The sequence below is a fragment of the Phocoena phocoena genome, chromosome 8 (assembly GCF_963924675.1).
Source record: "Phocoena phocoena chromosome 8, mPhoPho1.1, whole genome shotgun sequence".
Lineage (NCBI taxonomy): Eukaryota > Metazoa > Chordata > Mammalia > Artiodactyla > Phocoenidae > Phocoena > Phocoena phocoena.
In genome coordinates, this window is record NC_089226.1 from 63,815,983 (window position 1) to 63,840,537 (window position 24,555).

At 44.7% G+C, this 24,555-nt stretch overlaps 1 protein-coding gene across 1 annotated transcript in view; it reads right to left on the reverse strand.

The window, feature by feature from the left end:
* The window catches only part of SCUBE2 (signal peptide, CUB domain and EGF like domain containing 2), a 65,173-nt gene that overhangs the window by 16,615 nt on the left and 24,003 nt on the right, over positions 1 to 24,555 (reverse strand). Inside the window, exons 8-15 of the mRNA XM_065881626.1 lie at positions 22,445 to 22,561; positions 21,364 to 21,486; positions 18,574 to 18,690; positions 17,121 to 17,243; positions 16,578 to 16,694; positions 14,414 to 14,518; positions 11,874 to 12,029; positions 11,274 to 11,480 (exon numbers count right to left, since the gene is read on the reverse strand). Of these exons, the coding sequence (XP_065737698.1) occupies positions 11,274 to 11,480; positions 11,874 to 12,029; positions 14,414 to 14,518; positions 16,578 to 16,694; positions 17,121 to 17,243; positions 18,574 to 18,690; positions 21,364 to 21,486; positions 22,445 to 22,561 (1,065 nt within the window). The remainder of the gene's footprint in view (positions 1 to 11,273; positions 11,481 to 11,873; positions 12,030 to 14,413; positions 14,519 to 16,577; positions 16,695 to 17,120; positions 17,244 to 18,573; positions 18,691 to 21,363; positions 21,487 to 22,444; positions 22,562 to 24,555) is intronic.

The following is a 24,555-nucleotide window of genomic DNA, read 5'->3' on the forward strand; positions in this document are numbered from 1 at the left end:
GTGTGCTCAGTTTGTTATTTGTAAACATTCTTATAGTTGGGGCAGAGAGATGAGCCGGACTTGACGCCTTCCTTGCTGAGTTTCCCCAGTGCGTGCTGTTTTCTTCATGCCTAGTTAATGGGACTGAGATTTCACTTCCTCTAGAGTGCCTCTTTTGCCCTCAATTTAAATATTTCCCCGAAGATTTGCCCTTGGCCGTCTTTTCTCTTAGTGTTGGCAACTATCCTTGGGATTTCATCTGTTGTTCCTGTGAAGATTCATCTACTCATTTATTCAGTTAAATACTTAGCACTGATTATGTGCAGAGTACTGTTCTGGGGGCTGGAGATACAGGAGAGGAGACAGACAGGGCCCTGCCCTAACGGGGCTCTCATTCTAGTGGAGAATATGAACAATAAATGAGCAAACAAATAAATACATAGTAGAATGCTAACTAGAGGTAAGTGCAATGAAGCAAAGTAAAACAGGCAGAGAGGGTAAGGCAAAGAGTGGTGGGGATGGAATTTGCATGAATGCTATTTTAGAAGAGTAGCCGGGAAAGGCCTCTCTGAGCAGACGGCAGAGTGAAATGAGAGAAAACAGCCTTGTGATGGTATTGCCTAACAGCAAAAGAGCCAATGTAGCAGGAACATAGTGAAAGGGGCTGGGTGATAGGATATGGACTCTAAAAGCAAGCAAGGGCCAGATTACGGAGGTTCTTGAAGGTCATGGTAAGGAAATTAGACCTTACTCTAAGTGTGTTGGAGGTTTCAAATGGGGCAGTGAAATGATCTGACTTATGTTTCTAGAAGATCTTCTAGCTACCGTGTGGAGAACAGCCTGAAGACAGGCAAGGCTAAGGAGAACAATTCAGAGCCCATAGCAATAGACTGGGCAGGAGATGGTGGTGGTTTGGAACAGAGTGGTAATAACAGAGGAAGAGAAAACTAGTTAGGCTCAGGATAAAATGTAAAGGCAGATCTGACAGGATTTGCTAATGGATTCGGTAAGGAGCATGACAGAACAAGAGAGTCCAAGAAGACTGAGGCTTTCAACTTGAGCAACTGGGCAAATAGGGATGCCAGTTACAGAGATGAGGGATGAAGGAGATGAGGGAGAAGTGGGTTTTATTTTGGAGGGAGAGAGGAGAATAAAATGTTTTGTTTAGACATGTCAAGTTTAAGATATTTTTTGGCCACGCAAGTGTTGGTATTGAGAAGGCACTGGTTATACCGGTGGTCTCCAAGGTAGAATGCTACACCTCAGGGGTATCATTTACATTTACAAAATGATCCAGAGTGTGAGCAAAGCATTTTCACATCTATGTGTATTAATTTTTATCTAAAAAATAAGACGTAAAGAAAGGTTCACTGGTTTAGCAATTAAACCAGATTTACCATGGTGATCATTTTGAAATGTACAGAAATATCAAATCACTGTGTCACATACCAGGAACTAACATAGTGTTGTATATCAATTATATTTCAAAAACAAACAAACTCACAGAATAAGAGATCAGATTTGTGGTTACCAGAGCTGCACAGGGCTTGGGGGTGGGAGAAAGGGAGACTGGATAAAGGTGGTCAAAAAATACAAACTTCCAGGTATAAGATGAATAAGTACTAGGGATGCAATGTATAACATGATAAATATAATTGACACTGCTGTATGTTACGTATGAAAATTGTTAAAAGAGTAAATCCTAAGAGTTCTCATCACAAGGAGAAACATTTTTTTTCTATTTCTTCAATGTTGTATCTATACGAGATGATGGAGGTTTACTGTGGTCATCATCTCATGACACATGTAAGTCAAATCATTATGTTGTACATCTTAAACTTATACAGTACTGAATGTCCATTATATCTCAATAAAACTGAAAGAAAAATTATTTTTTTAAAGTTCTTCTGTTTAAAAAAAAAAAAGATTAGGGACTACCCTGGTGGTCCAGTGGTTGAGAATCCGCTTTCCAATGCAGGGGATGAGGGTTCAATCCCTGGTGGGAGAACTAAGATTCCACATGCTGCAGTGCTACTGAGCCCACGCGCCACAACCAGAGAGAAACCCACGCGCCGCAACGAAGAGCCTGCGCGCGGCAACAAAAGATCCCATGTGCCCCAACTAAGACCCGATGCAGCCAAAAAAAAAAAAAAAAAATTAGTCCCTTAGTCAGTCCACATCTCCACAAGTCAGAGACACGTGTGAAGGCACAAGGTCCCCAAGAAAGAGACCTGTGGGTGGGGAGGTACTGACTGACTCACTTCTTTTCAGTGTCTCGAGAAGAATTTCAGTTGTGCCTCACTGAATAGATTTCCTGATTAAAATTATCTAGTTTCAACCCACTGAACCATCACAAAGTAGAAAGCAGCTTCGAACAATTCCTGTAGAAATCCTGGGCCCACGATGCAGAACCAATGATGCAAGTGCCGGTGAACCACAGGGGAGTGCAGAGCTGACACAGCTTGCTCTCCTGGTACTAGCTCTTGTCAAACCACATCACGGGATAGAAACAGTGACAATTTAATCAGATCTGACAAGAGTTAAGCCAAAACACTAGTAATGAACAAAAAGACTATTTGAAAAATGATTTACAACCACTACTGTTACCAAGTTGTCAATACGGTCCCTCAGAGACTAGCCAGCTATTTGAAATTTTGTTTATGTAAACTGTATCTCATTCTTCTACTTGTTATGTTGTACACAATATATTAGCCAATAGTAAGAGTATATAATTTTTTTTTTTTTTTTTTTTTTTTAATTTTTTTTGTGGTATGCAGGCCTCTCACTGTTGTGACCTCTCCCATTGCAGAGCACAGGCTCCGGATGCGCAGGCTCAGCGGCCATGGCTCACGGGCCCAGCCGCTCCGCGGCATGTGGGATCTTCCCGGACCGGGGCACGAACCCATGTCCCCTGCATCAGCAGGCGGACTCTCAACCACTGCGCCACCAGGGAAGCCCAGTATATAATTTTAAAATAAGTAAACATTCACAAATTCAAAAGTATTTCACGGTGTGTGTGTATATGTGTGATCAAAAATGTTCAGCACCTCTAGAACAGAGAAGTCCATGATTCAGATAGAGGTTAGAGCTGGAGAGGGCAGTTTGGGAGTCACTAGCATGTGGTGGTATTTAAAGCTATGGCGCTGGGTGAGGTCACCGAGGAGAGTGTAAAGATAGGCGAGGGGCATGGAGGACTGAGCCCTGGGATCCCTGATGTTTAGAGATAAGAAATTAGGGGAGAACCAGTATGGAAAATGAAAAGGGAGCAGCTGGTGAAGCAGAAGAAGAACCGGAGGTGTGTGGTGTGTGAAACCCATGACAAGTGTTTCCAGGAGGAAGGAGTGATCAGCAGAGTCTGAGGGACAGCTGGAAACTGGATTTGGTAACGTGGAAGTTGCTAGAAATCTTGGGAAAAGCAGTTTCAGTGGAGAGGTTGGGAATGAAAACCAGATTGGCTAGAGTGGAGGAGAAAATGGTCGGTGAGGTAGTAAAGACAGCAAATTTGGACAAGTCCTTCAAGGAGTTTTGCTTTACAAGGGGGTCAAAGAAAGAAGGCAGGATCTGGAGAGAAGCAGGAAGTCAAAGGAGGATTTGTGTGGGTTTTAAGACAGGAGGTAGGTTTGCGTGCTGTTTGAAATGATCCAGTAGAGAAGGAGAATTCTGAGATGGGGGTCGGTGGGGACAACAGTAGGAGTATGGTTTTTGAGATGATGAGAGGGAATGGGCTCCAGAGCCCCAGTGCAGGAGTTACCCTTAGGAAGGAGCGTGGGCTGTTCATCCATTTCAGCAGCAGGCGAGTCAGAGCATGTATGGACAGACACAGGATAGGAGGGTCAGTCCACACATGGAGAGGTGCAGTCGTTTTCCTAGACTCCCACCTGCCCATGGACATTTCTGCCTGGGAGTCTTGTTGCAACTCAAATTCAACTTTCCCAAGGGGAATGCTTCTCTCTTCCCTTCCCAAGACTTCCTACCCCTCTGGCTTTACTCTCTTTCTAAACAGCACCTCTATATTCCCAGTCACCAACGCTCCAAACCACAGTTATCCCAGACGTCTCTCCTCCATGCTGCAGCATCCTACAGTTGTGTCCCTTTTGTCCATCCCCTATGCTTCATCCCCATGGCACTAGTGTCCTTTGCTCCTTGCCATCTCGTATCTAGATTACTCCAATAACCTTCCAATGATTTCCCTTGCCTGTGTTCCTCCCGGCCTCAGCTCTGTTATTACATGCTGCCATCAGATTCACCTTCCTAGGGGCTTCTGGTGGCGCAGTGGTTACGAATCCGCCTGCCAATGCAGGGGACATGGGTTCAAGCCCTGGCCAGGGAGGATCCCACATGCCGCGGAGCAACTAAGTCCGTGCGCCACAACTACTGAGCCTGCCTTCTAGAGCCTGCATGCCACAACTACTGAAGCCCATGTGCCTAGAGCCCGTGCTCCGCAACAAGAGAAGCCACCGCAATGAGAAGCCCGTGCACCGCAACAAAGAGTAGCCCCCTCTCGCCGCAGCTAGAGAAAGCCCGCGCGAAGCAATGAAGACCCAACGCAGCAAAAGAATAATAAATAAAATTTTTTAAAAAAGATTCACCTTCCTAAAGTGCTTCTCTGACTGCTTCACTCCCTGGCTCAAAAACCTCCTTGACTTGCCTCCCTACACTTCTCAAACTCAGCCTTTAGTCTCCTTTTCTGTATCTGAGTTTTCATTCTTTCTCATGCCCTCTCAAGAGCCCATTTTTTTTTCTGTTTTTTCTATAAATCTTTTCTGATTATTTCTTCCCCAGTGATCACATTCATCTAGCCATTCAACCAACCCACAGGCTTTTTCTCAGTGCCTCCTGCACATGAAACAGGGCTGGGTGAGATGAGGGACATATGGGAAGCAAGTGCAGGATCAGAGGCCAAGTCAGAAACCTCTGAGCTCACCCCAACTCTTTCCTCGTCTCAGTCCCCAACCCAATTTATCACCAAATGCTGCTCACGTTTCCTCCTAAATATTTCTCTAATCCACTGCTTCTATTTTACTCCATCTAGTGCCTTCATGTTCTCAATATCTCTTATGCAAAGCAATCAGAAGCTCCCAGATCGGTTTTTCTGCCTCCAGTCCTGACCCCCAATTCAGTTAGAGAGATCTTTCTAGAATGTAAATATGACCTTATGCTCCCTGATTAAAGCCTCTAATGACACCTGTCACCTAGAGATAAAGTCAAGGCTCCTTAGCAACATATTCAAGGTCTCTCATGACTTGGCCATGTTTTGCCCACTAGCCTAGCTGCTCACTGCATCCTACCTTCCACTCCAGGGTTAGTAATACTGAAATGCCAATAATGCCCTGTGCACATCTTGCTCAACCTCACTACCTAAGGCTGTTCCTCTGCCTGAATGCTCCTCCCCATTTATGCTTCATCTGTGCATCCTTCAAAACTCACTTAGGCTTTCTCTCTTTGGGGAAGGCTTCTCTGACTCTTCCCTGGGAGGGTTACGACTTGAGGGATGCTGTCATATTTATTCAGACCTCCTCAGCACCCACCACAGAGCTGGCCCACGCAGGGCACTCCATACGAGTGCGGCATGAGTAAGATAATCACAGGGCACAGGCTATATGTGGGAGACGTGAGAGCATTCAATTTGAGATGGTTAGGAACGTAGGCTCTTGAGTCAGATCTGAATGCGAATCCTGGCTCTGCCACTGACTTGCTGCATGAAAACTGCTTACCTTCTTATGCCTTAGTTTCCTTATCTGTAAAAAGGGCATGATGCAGAATGACTTGTGATGAGACTAAATGAGATGAGACATGTAAAGTACTTAGCACAGGGCTGAACACATTAAGTGCTCAATACATGTCAACATTTTATTAAATTATGTTTTTTAAATTAAAAGCGTTTCCTACCAAGTCCATGTGCTAAATATTGATCTATATTGCTAATATACACTTTATATTTTCCTTGATTTAAAACAGAAAAGAAATTTGCTGCCTGTTCAGTTCCAAATAATTTCTCAATTTTGAAAACTTAAGAAGAAAATGCCTGGCTACTTCCTGCCTCAGGCCCTTTGCACTTGCTGCTATCCCCTCCATCAGAGCACCCCCTGCCTCTATGAGAGTTTTGCATGGCCAGCTCCTCCTTCTCAATTAGGTCTTAGCTCAAACGTCACCTGCTCTGACGGTCTCCCTTGAATACCCTGTAGGGACTAGTAATCTCTCCTCCCCTCTGACCCTTTCTGTTTTATTATCTTCAATAACACTTATAATTTCTGAAATTATCTTTCTCTTTACTTTTTTATTGTCCATCTCCTTCCATTAGAATGTGAACTTCATAAAAGCAGGCTTCTCACCCATTATGTTCTCACTGCTTCAGCCTAAGTTCATAGAGTGGCACAGAGTGGGATCTCAATAAATTCTGTTTTAATTAAGTTTTTTCAACTACTGCAGAGGAACGCTACGACTATTAAAAGTTGAATTAAACTTTTCCAGTCTCTCAAGAACCCAGGCACTAGGATACTTCCCAGTTTGCCAGTTGCCTGGATTGTGTCTTTTTAAAATTTCAACAAGTTTTCAAAATAATCAAATACAAAAATTTATACTTTAGGGCTTCCCTGGTGGTGCAGTGGTTGAGAGTCCGCCTGCCGATGCAGGGGATACGGGTTCGTGCCCTGGTCCAGGAGGATCCCACATGTCGCAGAGTGGCTGGGCCCGTGAGCCATGGCCGCTGAGCCTGTGCATCTGGAGCCTGTGCTCCACAGCAGGAGAGGCCACGTACCGCAAAAAAAAAAAAAATTTATACTTTAGCAAGTATATTCCTTAAATAATGTATCCTTTATGAAAGGATAAATAGCTATGAAAGAAAAATAGAAATCCATTTCATCATTAATTTTTTCTTTTCTTTCTTCTTCTATACATGAAGGACTTTATGAATTACTGTGAGCTTAAGGAATTTGTTCCTTGGAGAATATAATAGATATTTTTCTTTTTTGCCATCTTGCTAAAATTGATCACAGATGGTACAAAGGTCACCTGCAGAGCAGGCTGTCGCCAAAGTCCTTAAATGTCAAATTAATGAGACTTTACTGTACAAAAATGACTATAAGAAAGAAAATGCTTGGTCAGAAGTGACTATGTTCTTTGATATAACTTGGGACTTTAAATTTTATTTTTTAAAAATGATATTGGAAAACCAAAAAATTCAATGGAAAAACAGGCAAAGCATAAGGATATTCTCAGAAGAAGAAATCTAAATCGCCACAGACATATGAAAGCATGCTCGGTCTTACTAATAATCAAAGAAAAACAAGTTAAAATGACTATTATTTTTACTTATCAGATTTGCAAAAATTTTAAAGATCAGTAGGGCTTCCCTGGTGGTGCAGTGGTTAAGAATCTGCCTGCCAATGCAGGGGACACGAGTTTGAGCCTGGTCTGGGAAGATCCCACATGCCGCGGAGCAACTGGGCCCATGCGCCACAACTACTGAGCCTGCGCTCTAGAGCCCGCGAGCCACAACTACTGAGCCCACATGCCACAACTACTGAAGCCCGCCCGCCTAGAGCCCATGCTCCACAACAAGAGAAGGCACAGCAATGAGAAACACGCACACTGCAACGAAGAGCAACCCCCGCTCGCCGCGACTGACAGAAAGCCCGTGCACAGCAACGAAGACCCAACGCAGCCAAAAATAAATTAAATTTAAAAAAGAAAAAGATCAGTAATATATAATCCATGTTAGCTATGAGGCAGGGCAAAAAACACTCAGATACAATGTTGGAGGGAGTATATATTAGTATGTTTTTTGGAGGGTAATTTAGCAGCATCTATTCAGTTTTAAATATGCATGTCCTCTGACCTGCAATTAGACATCTGCACATCTATCCTTCAGAAATACTGGACATGTGCACAAAAAGAAAATTCACTGCAGCATTATTTGTAACAGAAAAATCAGGAATAACGATTAAATGTCCACTAATAGGAGTATGGCTAATAACCACTGGTGTCTTAAAACAAATATAGATTAGGAAGCTTTAAAAGAAGTATGGTAGCTCCTCTGTTAGCATGGAAAGATGTCCATGATCTACCCTGTAGTTAAAAACAATACACAGCACTATTAAAACTGCATTGATATATTTTTTGTTTTTTTTCACACATAAACCTACAGCCTATTTTCAATACAGCAGCCCAAGTTATCCTTTTGAAACGTAAGTCAGAACCTTGTTACCTCTTCACTCAAATCCCTTCATTGGCTTTTCTCTCACTCAGATTCAGCGACCTCACCAGGATTTCCACTCCCCACATGATCTGGCCCTCTGTTACTGCTCTTACTTTCTTCCTCTGCCCTCCCTCCCTCAGCTCTCATCATCTTGGCCTTCTCTCCAGCCCTCAGGGGTTTTGTACTTGCTGTTGCCTTTGGCTGGGACTCTTTCCCCCAGATCTCCCCATAGCTGGTTCCTCCCATCCTTCACATCTCTGCCCAAATGACACTTTCCAATGACCACTGTCCCTGAACACAGTCTATGTTTTGGGGGAGTACACTCCTCCTCACCCCTCCCCTTGCCAAAATAGAATCTTCTATTCTACTTCTCTGCTTACCTGTTCGTCACCCCCTTACCACCATTTGCTACAGGATATATTTCCTTCTTTATTGGTTTGTGGTCTGTCTCCCTCCTCCAGAAATGTAAACTCAATGAGGGCTGAGATTTTTGCTCTTCTGTCTCATTATTGGATTCCCAGCACCTAGAATAGTATCTGGCCCACAGTAGGTGCTCAATAAATATTTATTGAATGAGTCAATAAAATTTTTTTATATGTGCATAAAAACAGATGTGGAAAGATAAACAGCAAACTATTGACAGTGATTATTTCTGGGGAGTGGGATTGGGAGCTAATGGGAAAGTTTCCATCCTAACTGTGTACATTTCTGTATCATTTGGAATATGCACCACTTAGGTAATTAGAAACTAAATAAAAAATATTTTAAAGGAAAAACATAATGGTTCCATCTCTCCTTCCAAGTGACTCAAAGCAGTCTTTGGGCTCTTTTCTAGAAACACAAAACAATTTCTAAAAAGAACTACCCTAGGTTTGTCTCCACTGCATGTGCCATCAGAGCTCAGAAAATACCAGTAAGCCTGCTTTTTATGATGTTCTAAAACCATTAAATAGATCAGGAATATAAGACACACACACACACACACACACACACACACACACACACACACACACACACAAAGACACCATGGTTTGCCCATGCCAGGAGTCTGCTGGGTAAAAAGCCTTTCTAACTAACACATCAGACTCCTCTTTACACCCACTTCCTCCCTCCAGCAGGAGAAAGGAGTTTCACTGGTAGTTCCTTGTGCTGTTTCTTTGACATGGTAAAATCTTTAACACTGCTGTCAGGCAGGGTGAACCTGATGTTGTGGACTACAAAATTCATCCAGTGCTAGAGGGAGCTCTTGAGACAGGATACATGGCCTCTCTTAGAAGCAAATCCAACTTAACTCAGCGTGATAAGCATCTCAGGGACACGTTCACACACACAACAGCTACACAAACCTTGTACTGAGTGTCTTTCACCAGCTGTCACGGTCATGAGGCCTCTGTTAAGTAACTCCTAATCCTCCCCCTGAGGCCTCTATTCCCCAGAAGCATCCCCATGGTAGTACTAATAATACTCTCACTGGGAGTTGTTCCACAGGGCCCTTGACACTAGCTTTTCCTGAACGCTTAACTGACCCATAAACCTCCCTGGTGAGCCTGCAGGGCCTCTTCCCACAGGACAGAAGTTGGGGGAAGGGGTGCAATTCAGCTCTGAGAGGCCAGAAGGAGGCTGGCCCGCCTATCCTGACAGTTTCTGCAACTCACCCTGGAAAGCAGGGCGGCAACAGCCAACTCTCATCACCATTTTGGTATGGAAACTGGAACTCTTAGAATTTTCAGTGAGAACCAACCAACCAGCTGGGTTGTTCTTACCATTTTGTTTTTTTTTTTTTTTTTTTTTTTAGGAGAGTCAGCTGGAATAAAAGTCAAGACTATCTGAGAACCAGCCCCTGGTGGACAGTTACACTGATTTTACACATGATTTTCACTATGTTTTGGCAAAGCAACAGAGTTGGGCTGTGGACCTATTGCTGACAATTCTTCTGAACAAGTGCCTCTGGGCTCAGCTTTGCTTCTTCAGAAACACTGGTTTATCACTCCTTAGCTCAAGCATCATTTCTCAGGCCTCAAGATTCTAATGATACTTCAGAAAGGACATCAATTTACTCTGGAGGGGTCTGGTTATCAAAATTCACCTTTCTTGGGACCAGAGCACAGGTTTTGGAGTGGGACCATCCGTGGGACCTTGGGCAAGAGCACTTCTCCCTCTGAGCTCCAGTTTGCTCATTTGTAAAATGGAGATAATAATACCTACCTGGTAAGATTACTGGAAGGACTGAATGAGGTCATGCAGATATAACGCTTAGCGTTACGCTTGTGACAGATGAGGATTCAACAAATGGTTACAGCATTACTATAAAGAGAGACCCTAATTTCCCCCCATCTAAGACTTTTTAGGTAGAATCTCTCATAATTGCCCAGAACAGTCTCTCACAACAAACAAATCTCAAGACTGACCACCCTGGAACGTCTTGCACAGATTCCTCTTGCCTGGAACTTCATCAGAGGAATAGAATTGATATTGCTCAAGTTCCAGGCCTCAAGTTTAATTCTGATACATGCACACACACACCACCACCGCCACCACCACCACCAACAACATACACTGGAACTGACACTACGAGAAAGCTTGGGCCATAGCTCAGGGATCTCATAAGGCAGCTGAGCGACCCCCAGCCTTGCCTCTGCACAAAACTATGGACAGGAGTTTGTTCATTGCCACCATGTGTCACACCAGAGGGATGATAGGGGAACTGTGATAGTGGAGTGTCGAGAAGGCTCATGGATGCTTTATACTTGCAGTCCTGCCCCAGCTGGGGGACCACAGTGCTTTGAAGACCACGGTCCCTCAGATCCTTAAGGGGCAACACTCCCTCTTCTCATCAACCCTGCCTCTTCCATTCTGTCCCTCAACCCAACAGAGAGTTATTAAGTGCCAGGCACTATGCCAGGTGCTGGGGGGCTCCTGATCCTGTAGGCAAGGCCAACACCCACATGTAGTTCTCAAATGAGCGTGGGTGTCCCAGGTGTTCTCTGGAAGAAGCCTAGGGAGAAGGGATGGGCCAGACTTGCTTCTGGTTATCCTTAGTGTTTTTGGAGCTCAAGACAGTTGTTAGCAAGAATGTCCCGGCCAGCAGGCCACTCACCACATTGGTTTCCTACATGGCCCTGACCCACTCCACAGGACTCCGCCCAGTGTTCAGATGTTTGGGGAGACTTTTTAGCCACTTCGAGGTCCACGCCTGAGAGCTGGAGGTGAAACTGCTCCCTGTGGGCAGCCTTCCGGAGCGTGCGGATGGCCTTCCGGAGCCGCTTCTCTGTTCGCTTTATGATGCAACTCGGATCACAAGAGGCTGAAGAAACGAGAGGGACAGCAGTGGAGGGGTCAGGCTGCAGCATGTGAGCATGTCCAGACCAACTGCAGGACCCACAAACACCCACAGCTCCCTGTGCACAGCATGGGGAGAGGCTTGGAGCTGGGCACCTAGCAGGCTGGGCAGCATTCAATTCAAACAGAAATTTGTTGACCAAAATGGTAGCTTTGGGTTTTGATGAAGCAGATAAAATCATCAGGTTCCAAAACAATTCAGTTTAGTTTGGGGGTGAAAAAAAACAGGAGATACTTCAGTGGTTGCACTATTTCCGGCCACCCCCCCACCCCCGGCAAGAATGATGAAAAGTGAAAGGCAAAGAAATAAGGAGCAAGCCGTAAGAAGTCTGGCACCACAGACTGTTTTCAAACCAACCTGTCACCTCCTTTTGGTTAGTTTCAAGCTCAAACTCAACAGTGATAAACATTTCCTTAGGGGTGCTCGGTCGTCCGGGGGCTCCCGGGACTTGCTTGCCAGAGATGCATGTAAGGTTTGCGTAGCGGAAGCTCTCTTTTACTGAGCTGTGCTTCTCTGTATGAAGAAACAAAATTATCGGAAGCCAAATCCTGGCAAAGCACTCAGCTGAACATTCGCTACAACTCTGTAAACATTTCATTAGAACATCTCTCAAGGGACTAGATGATTAACTCCATATGTCAAGACGCTGCAAGCCCTCAGCTTGCAGCACGATGACATTTTAATCCTGAAGAACCAGTACTGCCACCTATATAACTTTACAATTTAGCTCTTGAAACTTATTTTCATGAATAAATGCTGGATGTTTCCAACTGACCGGCCACATCTGTGGAAAATGGGGACCAAAGATCGTCTTGCATTCCTGACTGGTAATTTGTTAAGGTGCGTTCATGTTCTCACAGTTGGTTTCTTTAAAGCTGGACTATGATGTCTCAAGCAGGGGCTGAGGGGCTTCAAGTAAGGAACGAGCACAGGAGTAGCAAGGAAATTAACTCCTGCTTTCAGGCAAACTGACCTTGGAGTAATTCCAACCCAAAGGGAAAGCTGGAAAGCACGTCAACAATGATGGCTCAGTTTGAAATAACCAGGAGCAATAAATGGCACAAAGAATCAACAGAACCAAACAATATCATGAAGGCACGTAGGATGGGAGTGAAAGTGTTATGTAAGGCAGGGCTTTGTGCATCCTCATTCCTGACTTTGGCCATCACTCCTCCCTCCATGGCTTCCAGTGAATCTTTTAACTAATGATCGTTAACCAGAACCAAAGAGCAGGTCCACATACCATCCACACAATTAACTAATCTTACTTTATTGAACTGAAGAATTATCTGTATCGTGTTCTTCTCTAACATTATAAGGATGTTCAAATCAGCAGGTCATCAGGACCAAAGGAAGGAGAAGGCAAATTAATTTTTCCCTGAAGATCTATCTTACCTTTTCAAAAGGCTAACTTCACATCTCAAACTGAACAGATGCCCATTCTGAACCTGTTTTCCTTTCCATTTTTCCATATCTATTTTTTAAACTTTTTATTTTGAAATAAGCTTAGACGTATAGAAAAGTTGCTAAGAGAGTACTCAGAGTTCCCATATACTCTTCATCCAGTGTCCCCTAATGTTAACATCTTACACTTACACGTATCTTCATCAAAACTAAGAAATTAACATTAGTACAATACCATTAAGTGAACTAAAGACCAAATCTTTTTTTTTTTTTTTTTTGCGGTACGCGGGCCTCTCACTGTTGTGGCCTCTCCCATTGCGGAGCACAGGCTCCGGACACACAGGCTCAGCAGCCATGGCTCACGGGCCCAGCTACTCCGCGGCATGTGGGATCCTCCCGGACCGGGGCATGAACCTGTGTTCCCTGCATCGGCAGGCAGACTCTCTACCACTGTGCCACCAGGGAAGCCCCCAAATCTATTTTTAAATAACGCTTTCCCCTCTGATTAAAAGTATAAATGCTCACTGTGGGGAATTTGGAAAATGCAGGACAAAAATTTAAATCACTCATCATCCTTCCACCTACATATAACCCACTAATAAGGACATGGTGAGTTTTCTTTGTTTTTCTTCTGCTCACGCTTTTTCTTATACAATTTAGGTCGTATTAGATATACACAATGTTACTCTCTCTTTTTCCATCTTAGCATTATAACAAGAACATTTTCTAATGTCATTAAACATTCTTTGAAAACCCATAATTAATAGCTGCATAATATTCCATCAAATGGAGGTGCCCAAATTAATCTTGGTTAGTTACTTAAAATAGGCACTCAAATGTGACTAGTGTGATTTTGCATTTATTTGTTTGTACAGTTTATTTGAGGGTAGATTGGGGAAAGAATCCTCCCTAATACATGACTCCTGATTTTTTTTTTCTAAAATTATTCTATGAAATAATACTGGAAATGTGAGCTGGGGAAGAAAGAGGAATGTTGGATTCTGCTCTTTTCATAAGGCCAGGTCTACTTGGAAAGTATTTGTTCTGCTGAAGCCAAATGGCATCACTGCCTCCAAAAACTAAATCCAGCAGGAAAGCTGGATATTACATCTTTGTTCATCAAAGATTACCCTTTCTGAGCCAAACCTTTTCTTCATTTCTTTGGATTTGGATTTTGGATTATTTTAAGGAAACTCTAAGGTCTAGAAAATTTAACCCAGTATGATCACAAGGTACTAATGCATCTTAAGCCCTCATTGATTCCTATTAACTCACAGCTTTCCCCAGAGCTTCACTCTTTGTACCCTGCAAAGGAAACCCTGAAGAATAACTCCAGAAGCATATGGAGGTGCCAGGAGAGGCTCTTCTTCATCTTGTGAAGAGAGTCCACAGAGATTCTGAACTGTTTGATCCCATCTGAATGGCTCGGCTAATTACAGGCCCCTTTCCCACCATGCAGGCAAGCTCCCTGCACCAGCCATCTGATTCCATACCTGGTAGTACTGGTCGCAGACCCTCGGGAAACAGATCAGCCTTTTTCAAACTACACTTGCCTTCATTTAGCTTAAAGGTTACACTTGTCCTGATGGTGGCGACATCTTCAGAAAGAAACAAGTGAGAGATGTTACCTTCAGAGGCAAAGGAATGGAAACACCAGTGGGTAATGGAGAGCTGTCCATTGCTGGAAGTACACCCTGAGCCCCCTCTCTTATGCTAAGGCCAAGAAAGTTTGGGATTGGGGAGCGCCCATTCCCTTGGACTGGGGGCACCAGGAGCCTCCTAAGAGTTACACTTATCGCTCCATCTGAGATGAATCCAGGGCTCAAACATAACAAAGGAAGGGCCCAAAACAGCCTCAACGGTGAGATGAAAACTGAGGTCATTTCTGTGCCTTTCCAAGAAGGAAGGCCAGAATCCCCCTGTTCAAATTTGAGCAAGACAGCTGAGGGAAATGGAAGGGCAGATTCTCCTAAATAAGCCTGTCCTGGGAGGACAGGGCTGAGGGAGCCACCATTCCAGACAAGGATGGCACTCACTAAACGTGGCTAGGATTTTCAGGGTCTGTGAGGGAGCAAGTCCTACTTTGAGGGTCTCATATGGAAAATTCTGTTCTCCTTCCATGGTCAGTCTTAATCATGTTAGGCTCTGGAGCCAATGACCAGGATTCAAATTCCAGCCCTTTGACTTGTGATGAGAACTTGAGCAAGGTACTTAGTCTCCCTAAGCCTCAGTCTTCTCATCTGTAAAATAGACATAATTACAGTCCTCACGTTACCGGGCTGTTGTGAGGATTAATGAGATAATGCAAAACAAAAAGTGTTTAGCCTACTGTCTGGTACATAGTAAGAACTGAATAACTGTTAACTATTTGCTTGCTCACCTTAGGGTGGCCTTAATCTCCAAGTGATCATCACTACGAGTTTTGGTGAAACAGACCGTGAAGTCCCCTCTGGCTGGGTCCAAACATCAGACAAGAGGGGCAGTGAAGGATAATGCTTAAGACTCTGGACCCAAACTGCCTGGTCAAAATCCTGGCTCCACTATTTCCTATCTGAGTCACTCTGGATATGTTAGTTCACCTCTCTGAACCTCAGTTTCTTCATCTGGTTAATGAGGATAACAGTAAAATTGCCCCAGAGGGCTGTAGTGTGGATTAAATCAGCTAATACATGTAACACAGTGGCCGGCAAGTTTTAACTGCTCCATCAATTCACACAAGCTGTTATTATCATGCTTTGCATCTCTATCTTTGCTTATATACATAATATGGACATCAAGAACCATTTCCTTATTCAGATGTTCACATGACATCATCACAGATGTTTGTCTAAATCTGGGAGGACAAGGCCTCTTAAAAGCTTTAAATGTCCTTCTTTGTCTTTTGATAAAGGGTTTGGGCCCCTTTCCCTGGTCAGAATCCTTGCTCCCCTTGTCATGTCCCTGTCTCCACTGATGCCATGTGCCCCAAGCCCACATTTTCTGCCGAGCCTCTGAGGTGCTGTATGGTACAGGGAGTTGGGAAGACCTGCGTCTCCTGGTCCCAGAGCTACGTGGGCCTCTGCCCAATATGATGACCCACCAGGGCTGCATGGAGCCTTCCAGCACACAATGGACACTCAGTAAGTGTCTGTTATGTGGCGAGTCAGATCGCAGGCACCAAGGCTACAGGTAAGAACAATCTGTAACGTGCTTGCGGCATCAAAGAGATTAGAAGAAAAGAAAACAAAGCCAACGCCCAAGAACAGTGCCCCACAAATGAAGCCCATTGAACACGGTGAGCCCCAGAGACAACACGCAGGTTTGGTAATTACCCCCGAAAGCAGAGTCATTTGATTTTTGCTGTTTGCTCCTGAGAGGAGAGGAAGAGCCGCAGGTGACAGAATAGGCCTCTTGCAGTCCTGACAGACAGAACGTGGATCGTCAGCAGGTAAGCAAGGTTACAGTCTCTCCCGGTGGCAGCTCAAGTCACCCGCAACCCCACTCTATGTGAACCACTAGAAAAGCCCCCAAAATACAGGATCTCAGAGCATGGGCCTCCAGTGGTGAGGGGGCAGCTGGTCAAAGACCTGGAAGCCCTTTGAAGCCATCTAACACCTGAAGGCCAGGAAGGCCTGGCCCTGGCATGAGGACCTGCCCCAGGGCCTGGGACCCACTCACCTGAAGAGAGGTGAATGCCAGAGAGACATCTGAGGAAGCACCTGTCTCCTCCACCACTCTTACCACACTGCAGGGACACGTGGGATGATACGCTAGTGGGCAGGACCCCCTCCACTTCTAGACAGGACAAAATACAGACACTTACAGAGAGAGAAGGTGTGACAAGGACAGCTGAGTCCCATGCTCAAAGGCCCCAAGAAGAGAAGGTAGTGCCGACGCCCAGCACATAACACAGACACCACGTTTATTCCCCCCAGGGTAAAGGAGCGCCTTGTATTCTATTCTTTTCATGCAGGAAAGCAACCAGGAAAACGAAATGAGTTCCAACCTACGCAGAAGCACAGAAGGAAACGCCCAAGGGCCTGCAAAGTATCTCCTGTTTTTGAAGGATTTAAAGAACGGCTGCTGCAGCTCGGGGGAGGAGAATGCAGTGGATGACTGGTCAGCCGCACTCCGGGTCCAGTGCGACCAGGGGGACATGGGAGAGTGCTGCTGGGCCAGCGGTGAGCCCGCGCACTGAGCCCGAGCCTCGGCGCCTCTTACCCACACAGTCTTTTTTATTCCAGTGGAGCTTGTGTGCAGAGTGGCACCGGCATTCGTAGCTGCCCACGGTGTTCACGCAGACCTGCTGACAGCCTCCGTTGTTGACGCTGCACTCATTCGTGTCTGTGGAGCAAAACGCTCTCCTGTCACAGCAGCCCTTTGCTGACGTGGCTGACACTATCCCTCCATCAAAGAAGGAGCAGGAGGTGAGTCGCACGGCTGAAGCTCACTGAACTAAGGGAAGGTGCTGACCGCCTTCAGAACGTGCACTTGGCACGAGCTGACCCACTCCCCACTCAGTGGTCTTCCTGGCACGAGCCTCACCAGCATGGACCAAACATTTCCGCCAGTAAGGGCACTCAGAAGGGGTCACACTCTATTTTCAGGTGTCAAATTCAGACACTGCACAGGCTTCCAGTTTAAAACTCCACCATCCTCCTGGGCTACATCCCAAGAGAGACAGAGAGAATTAGGATTCCCCACTTGGCGGTTCATATAGTTGGGATATAGATAAGAAAAATGACTTGCACTAATCCCCATCAACGTGAGACTGAGTCCAGGTCAGAAGGTGACTCCAACTAAAACCCAAATACACGTCCATATTCAGGGACTATTTCCTTGGGGTTTCTTGATGGACTGGAAGGGCATGTGTTCAGCCATGCCAGGGATGTGTTGAAAAGGAGAAGAGAAACAACACTATCTACAGCAAATCACTACTATCCATTCTTCTTAAGGACACAGGAAACAAGGATGGGGCAGGAAATACTAAAGCCAGTGGTTCCCACATCCTCAGATCCCCAACACCTTGAAGCCCTAGACTTTTTAGAATCAGAATCTGTATTCTCAAAGATTGCTGAATGAATCTGATGATTAGAGACAGCAGAGTGACGCCAAATCTGACTTAAGCCATAGTTTACTTAGCTGTAAGGTCATGAGACATCAGAACACGTTGCTGCAAGGGCTCAGAGCAGGGAGACAGTCCATGGTCCCACTTCCAGCTCAGAGACCCGCACAAAGACCAGCTCAAAGAGCTCAAACCAAGCTCCGCAGCCAGTTCCTATGCACAGCAGAGCTGTGGAATCGGTTGGTGTACTGCCAAGCCTCTCCGAGGGCCATGACTTCACTATCTTGGGAAGTTCCAGCGGACAGGGCACCAGCTCCTGAGAGACCCACCCACTGTCTGAGTACAACTGTATCAATAAAGTCCATAAAGAATTCACAACTGAAAGAGCTCAGCTCTTCTCTCTACTCCATTTCACACGTGACGAGTTAAAGGGATCAATGTGGGACGATCTCCCATAGCAGCTGCTTCCCTCAAGTCGATGGACTCCCTACTACTGTACAGGGCCTGGTATGTCCGGTTCAGCCCCCAAGGTAGAAAAACTGGCCCTGATCTGGGGAAACCTTAGGAATAAGGCCCAGCCTCATCCGACTCTAGAGGGATTCTACTCACCTCCACAGTGGGTAAAGCCATAGAGGGTGTACCCTTTGTTGCAAGCACATGCAAACGTGCCAGGGTGGTTGATGCAGCTGTGGTCACAGGTCCTATCCAAAGAGCATTCATCTACATCTGTAATTGTCAAAGGGAGAGGGGAGCTGAAACCAACTCTGAGGGGCCGTGGAGAGAAGAACACACTTATAAGAACACCAGTTGCTGACCAATAACAAAAACAACAACGTGAGAATTATCTATCAGTTCTCCCTGCTCACCTGTGTTAAACAAAGTGTTGAGCAGCCCACAATAAGTATACTCACAGCCAGGACCCTTATTTCCAAATTCTGTCGCACACTGCACTTGCCTAAAAGCTCAGTTGGTCTCTCTCACCCATGCTTATCTGCAGGGCTGAATAATCTAAAATATTTAAATGAAGTCAAATGAGATAACATAACTAAAAGGGGTTTGTAAACTATTAGGGTGCTGCCTGTGCATTATTACTGTTCTATTACTAACTGGTAAAGGAGCAATAGTAATTTTATAAGCTATGGCCAATTAAAAGGAGAAAACACGTAAGCTGGAGATAAATCTAGCTCCTATCTCTTTTGGGTCTTGCCAGAATTCATCTTCTGGCCCCAGGAGGCCAGTTGATCCTGAGTTTTAATGCCCTCTGCACTAAAAGAATGCATTAACATTAACATCCTCAGAAATTTTCTATCGCAGACACTGAAATGTGGTGCTTAAGCACCAAACAGGATCCTCTTGGCCAGTCCCTTGGCTTTGTTCCTCCCCCATGGTTCAGTTCCAGTTCCTCCCCCATGGTTCCCTCCCTTCCCGGTTCAGCATGAAGGCATCCTTGGCTGCAGTTGAGGTCATGGAAACTAGCCTCAGGAGGCTGTGTTTGTCAGTCTAATCAGCTCTTCTTCCCTGGTCTGGTTCTTACATCTTTCCTGTACACTAGAATCTCAGTGCTTCACTTCCTCAACTCTTTGGAAGATTTTAACAGAGTTATGACTTGTATCTCCAAATGGATAAACCAGGACCAGCACAGGACTCAGTGGAAGCCAACTAGACCATTGCTAGATCCCTTTTCAACACCAAACATGCCACGAGAAACTATGTTAACAAAAAACAAACATTTGGAAGGGACTGGAGGAATGAAAAACATGAAATAAAAGAGGGCAAAATCGGGGGCTTCCCTGGTGGCGCAGTGGTTGAGAGTCTGCCTGCCGATGCAGGGGACACGGGTTCACGCCCCGGTCCAGGAAGATCCCACATGCTGCGGAGCAGCTAGGCCCATGAGCCATGGCCGCTGAGCCTGTGCGTCTGGAGCCTGTGCTCTGCAACGGGAGAGGCCACAACAGTGAGAGGCCCGCGTACCGCAAAAAAAAAAAAAAAAAAAAAAAAAAAAAGAGGGCAAAATCTTACAAAACCTCTTCATCCGTAACTTTCCCCAGAAGTCCTGACAATTTCTTTAGTAAGTTTGTTCTGGGTAAATATTTGTTCTACCAAGACTGATCAGTGAAAAATGAGAAAAAGTCCACTTCTTCTGTAGTAATTGATATCATTCTATGAATTCTTTTATTAAGATCAGCCAGTTACCGAGAAAGTGGGCTCATTCAGTAGCTGACTTTGGCTGCTCACAACAGGCTTTTGCTTTGTCAAAAATAAGCAGATCGCTTTTCTAATTCCTTTTTAATGTGTTGACACAGCTTAAATAGTATTTCTTGCTCTATACATTATGAAACATTATGTGGAACGGCAAATTTTCCTTCCAAGTCAAACAGAAGAAAACTGTGCAGTAGTCATCTAGAGTGAACTCGCTGAATTTAAAGGGGTGTGAAGTGTCTGACAAATTACGTACCAAGAAGAAAAAAACAAGAGAGAAATCTAATTCACACCATAAGATTATAGAAAGGTAATGGTGCATCTTTATTATATGAAGTGAAATCAGATACTATTTTCTGATTTTGATTTAATTCTGGGATTTCTAACAAAATAAGTTAGGCTGTTCTTATTCTCAGCAATGGATCAGAAATAAATGACAGTACATCTTTCCTGAGAGTTTCTTTCTATATGTCAGTGGGGCATAAAATGCCCTCAGCTGAAAATATAAATGATGCCCCCAACCCAAAACAGCTTAGCGCTGTGCAAAACACTTATTAATATCAACAACTGCTACCCAGAGACGTTCCCTTGCTGCGCCCCTTATACGGGAAGGATGTGTCTGTGAAGGGGTCTGAAATCCTGCCCAAGGACTGCCCAGCCTTTCCTCCACTTAATCCCCTCCCTCCCTCACCCTTACCCTTTCCCCAAACACCAAAGGCTGGTCATTCGAACAAGGCCTATAAGGAAGGGACCAACTGGTTGACCCCAACTCTTTGCTGAGAAAAGGTATGTTAACTAAATCAACAACTTTTTGTCACCAAATTTTGTTAGAAAATCCATAACACTAAAGGGAATTTTAGAAAGGGAAAATTATTCATAATTTCAACACCCTAATGCAACCCTGGTTGCATTCTGTGATCCATTCCATTTCTAGCAGCGAGCTACGCTGTAATCACACCACATGGGTTCACTGAGGTGTTCTCTAATCATTAACAGCTTAATTTCCAAAATATACCTGTGAGCTACCTCAGTGTTTTTATTTTACTTAACAGATGAAATAAGTGAAGCACAGGGTGGAGGTTGGATTAATGACTCCGTAGAGAAGCCCAGCGAGCCAGTCTCTGTCCAAGCAGGGTTTCGTCTTCTCCAATCCAACCAGCGGGCATTACACAGCACAGCTAGCTATGTTTCAGCACATACCTTGGCAAGACTTCTCATCTGTTAATAATTTAAATCCCTTTTTGCAGCTGCAGTCAAAACTGCCCACGGTGTTTTTGCAGAAATGATCGCAACCTCCATTGCGCGTCTGGCACTCATCAATATCTGTAACAGTCAAGCATCGGCAAATCAGACAGCGATACTTGCCTCGTTATCCACAAATCCCTGAAGTGCTATTGAGTGTGCTTCATTATTCTCTGAAACAAAACAGACCCGTAAAAGCATTTAAGGATGTTTGTTGATGTTTTTAAACTTATACACGTTCTCTTGTCTGGCTTAACCCATTTTGAAAGACAAGTGCCTGGTCCCCTGGAGAACTCTGACTTACACTGTCCCTCCCTTGACTAGCATTAAGGAAACAAGCTATGGGAAAGAACGGTGATGTCCTATTATATTCTCATCCTTGCACAAGTCTCTCAAGATAAGATGGCTTCCTTTCCTATACTTCCCATTCCAGTTTAATGATTAAAGTTAGAAGGAACTAGAATATTTGTTTTGGCAAATTACACCACAATCAAATAGCCTCAATGCTTTTAAGTGATTTCTGACACTCAATTAATTTTATCTTTTCTCAGTTTCAACTGGTAACTGGTTATCTACTTTTTTATCACGTTAAAGAACTAAGCCTTTGTACTCTGGCCCATGAAATACTAGGTTATCGGGGTCTCTATTCATCAGTACAAGTTAATCGTACAGTTATTCATTGTTCTCTGGATAACAATCTTGGCTGCTATTTATATAATAATCTCTGGACTGTTATTTATGATATGATGATATTATCTCCTGCAAATGAATGCTCCCTTGAACAACTGCTTTCTTCTAATAAGGCCACTGCCTGAAATGGATCATTTGATGTTTGTAGAAGCTGACCTTCTCAACAGTTAGTGAAATTAAGCTGGTTCTAATTAAGCTTACTCAGTTACAACCTTCTACTAGCCCAGGGAAGAAAAGCTTCCTTTTGATCAATATGAATCATAAGCAAAACTGGAGTCACTCAGGAGGTGTGGAGGGGAAGAGCTGCCTTTACTCCCACACATTAGCTGCATGGAGAGGCACAGGCTACCTTTACAGGTCTTCCCATCCAACTGGAGACTGAATCCGACGGGACAACTGCAATGAACACCTGTCGAAGTATCCTTACAGGTGCGATCACAGCCTCCGTTGTTGACAGCACACGTTTCTGCCAAGGAGGTAAGAAAAAGGCAGTTAGCTTCCTAAAGAAGTGCTCACACAGCTGGGAAGAAAGGGGTATTGGTGCAGTGTTAATACTTGACAAAAATTCATGAAAGTCAGGAAGCGTGTGGGGTCCTCATGGTCATATCCCAAGCCTCTGCCACCTGCAGGTGAGTTAGAGGGAGAACAGGGGCAGCTCCTCCCCGCACCCATCTAAATAAGTGACATCTCCCGAGGAAGCCTGACAGGGTGAGAGAAGGGGAAAGATGTCTCTGCCAACCTGCTGAGCCTTTTCAGTGGCAGATTTGAAGCCACTAAAAGCTCCTGTTGATCGACAGCCAGTGACCTGCAAGTATGACCACATCCAGCAGCCTAGATGTGAATGCAGAACACAGCAAAGGGGGATGTTCCTTCCTTTATCCTGAACCGTCTCTATTCACCATGTGTAATGGGCAAAGCAAGAGAGGGTAAACGTTGCCCATGCCACCCATTCCCTTGCCGCAGACCAATGACTTCCTCCTGGCAACTGCCAAGTAACTCAGATTAGAAGTTTACCTTTCCTTGAAAGGAGAAAGACCTGTCATAGTTACATGAAAAAGCAGCCACAGTTGTTAAATCATATCTATAGAGATGAAGAACAACAAGCTAATGGCCTTCTATTTCTGTATATCATGCATGAATTCCAAGTAATACACAAATGTTATTCAACATTCATTCAACGGTTAGCACTTACGCATCCAGAAACTGATTTCACTTCCATAGCTACCTCTGTAAAGCCTCGGGGGTGGGGAGGGGGGGCGGTAAACTTAATTCTGATTAAATATGACAGATAGAACATGTATGTTTATCTCTGTTTCCTCACCAAAACTCATTAAAATGAGAGTAAATAATTTTTTTAAAGTATAAATCCTTAAGGACAAATAAAAGACAATAGATGAAAGATGTCAAATCTTCTGGAAGTGGCATGTCAATGGAGGAACAGTAACTGGCATAGCAGAAAGTTAAACCCTAGCAGTGGGGCTTCCCTGGTGGTGCAGTGGTTAAGAATCTGCCTGCCAATGCTGGGGACACGGGTTTGAGCCCTGGTCTGGGAAGATCCCACATGCCGCGGAGCAACTATGCCCGTGTGCCACAGCTACCGAGCCTGAGCTCTAGAGCCCGCGAGCCACAACTACTGAGCCCATGTGCCACAACTGCTGAAGACCACGCGCTCTAGAGCCCATGCTCCACAGCAAGAGAAGCCACTGCAACAAGTAGCCTGCGCACCACAACAAAGAGTAGCTCCTGCTCGCCACAACTAGAGAAAGCCTGCACGCAGCAACGAAGACCCAACATAGCCAAATAAAAATAAAATAAATTAAATTAATTTTTTTAAAAAAACCTAGCAGTCTGCAGAGTGATGCCAACAAGTGGTAAGCTCATCTGAGCCACAGAATCCCAGAGAGGCTCAGGAACTGGAGGTACTAAAGTTAGTCTAGAGGCAGAGGTGAGGATGGAGTTAAAAATAGGAAGATTGATTGAGAGTCTGTATAACAAATAGGCTCCCAGATCCCCATCTTAATTCCACAGCCCACAGCACATCCCTATTTGGACTAAAGCAGATAAATTTCTTCTCTGGAAAAGGGCACCAGTAACAGCAGAGGAGGTGCTGTCAGGTGAAAGTCTATACTGTGAAAAGAGAGATCTCAAACTTTCACCACCTCTGCACCCCAGTTCCCAGGACACTGGCAGCCAAGTCTAAATCCCCTCAGCAGGAGACTGAAGGATTCCTCTCCAGCCAAACTGACCGGCCCAAGTGAAAAGACCTATAGATTCTGGCATTTGAAGATCTCCAAATGAAATGACTAAACCACTGCCTAGTCAACCAAGCATAAAGCCCACCAGCTGACAGAATATCCAAGTGGCTTTTCAATATTCCACTATTAAATAAGAAAAGTCAGCCAAGGATCACCGGACATCTCAGGAAAGCCTCTAGTATGAAATAAATACACCAGATCAAAC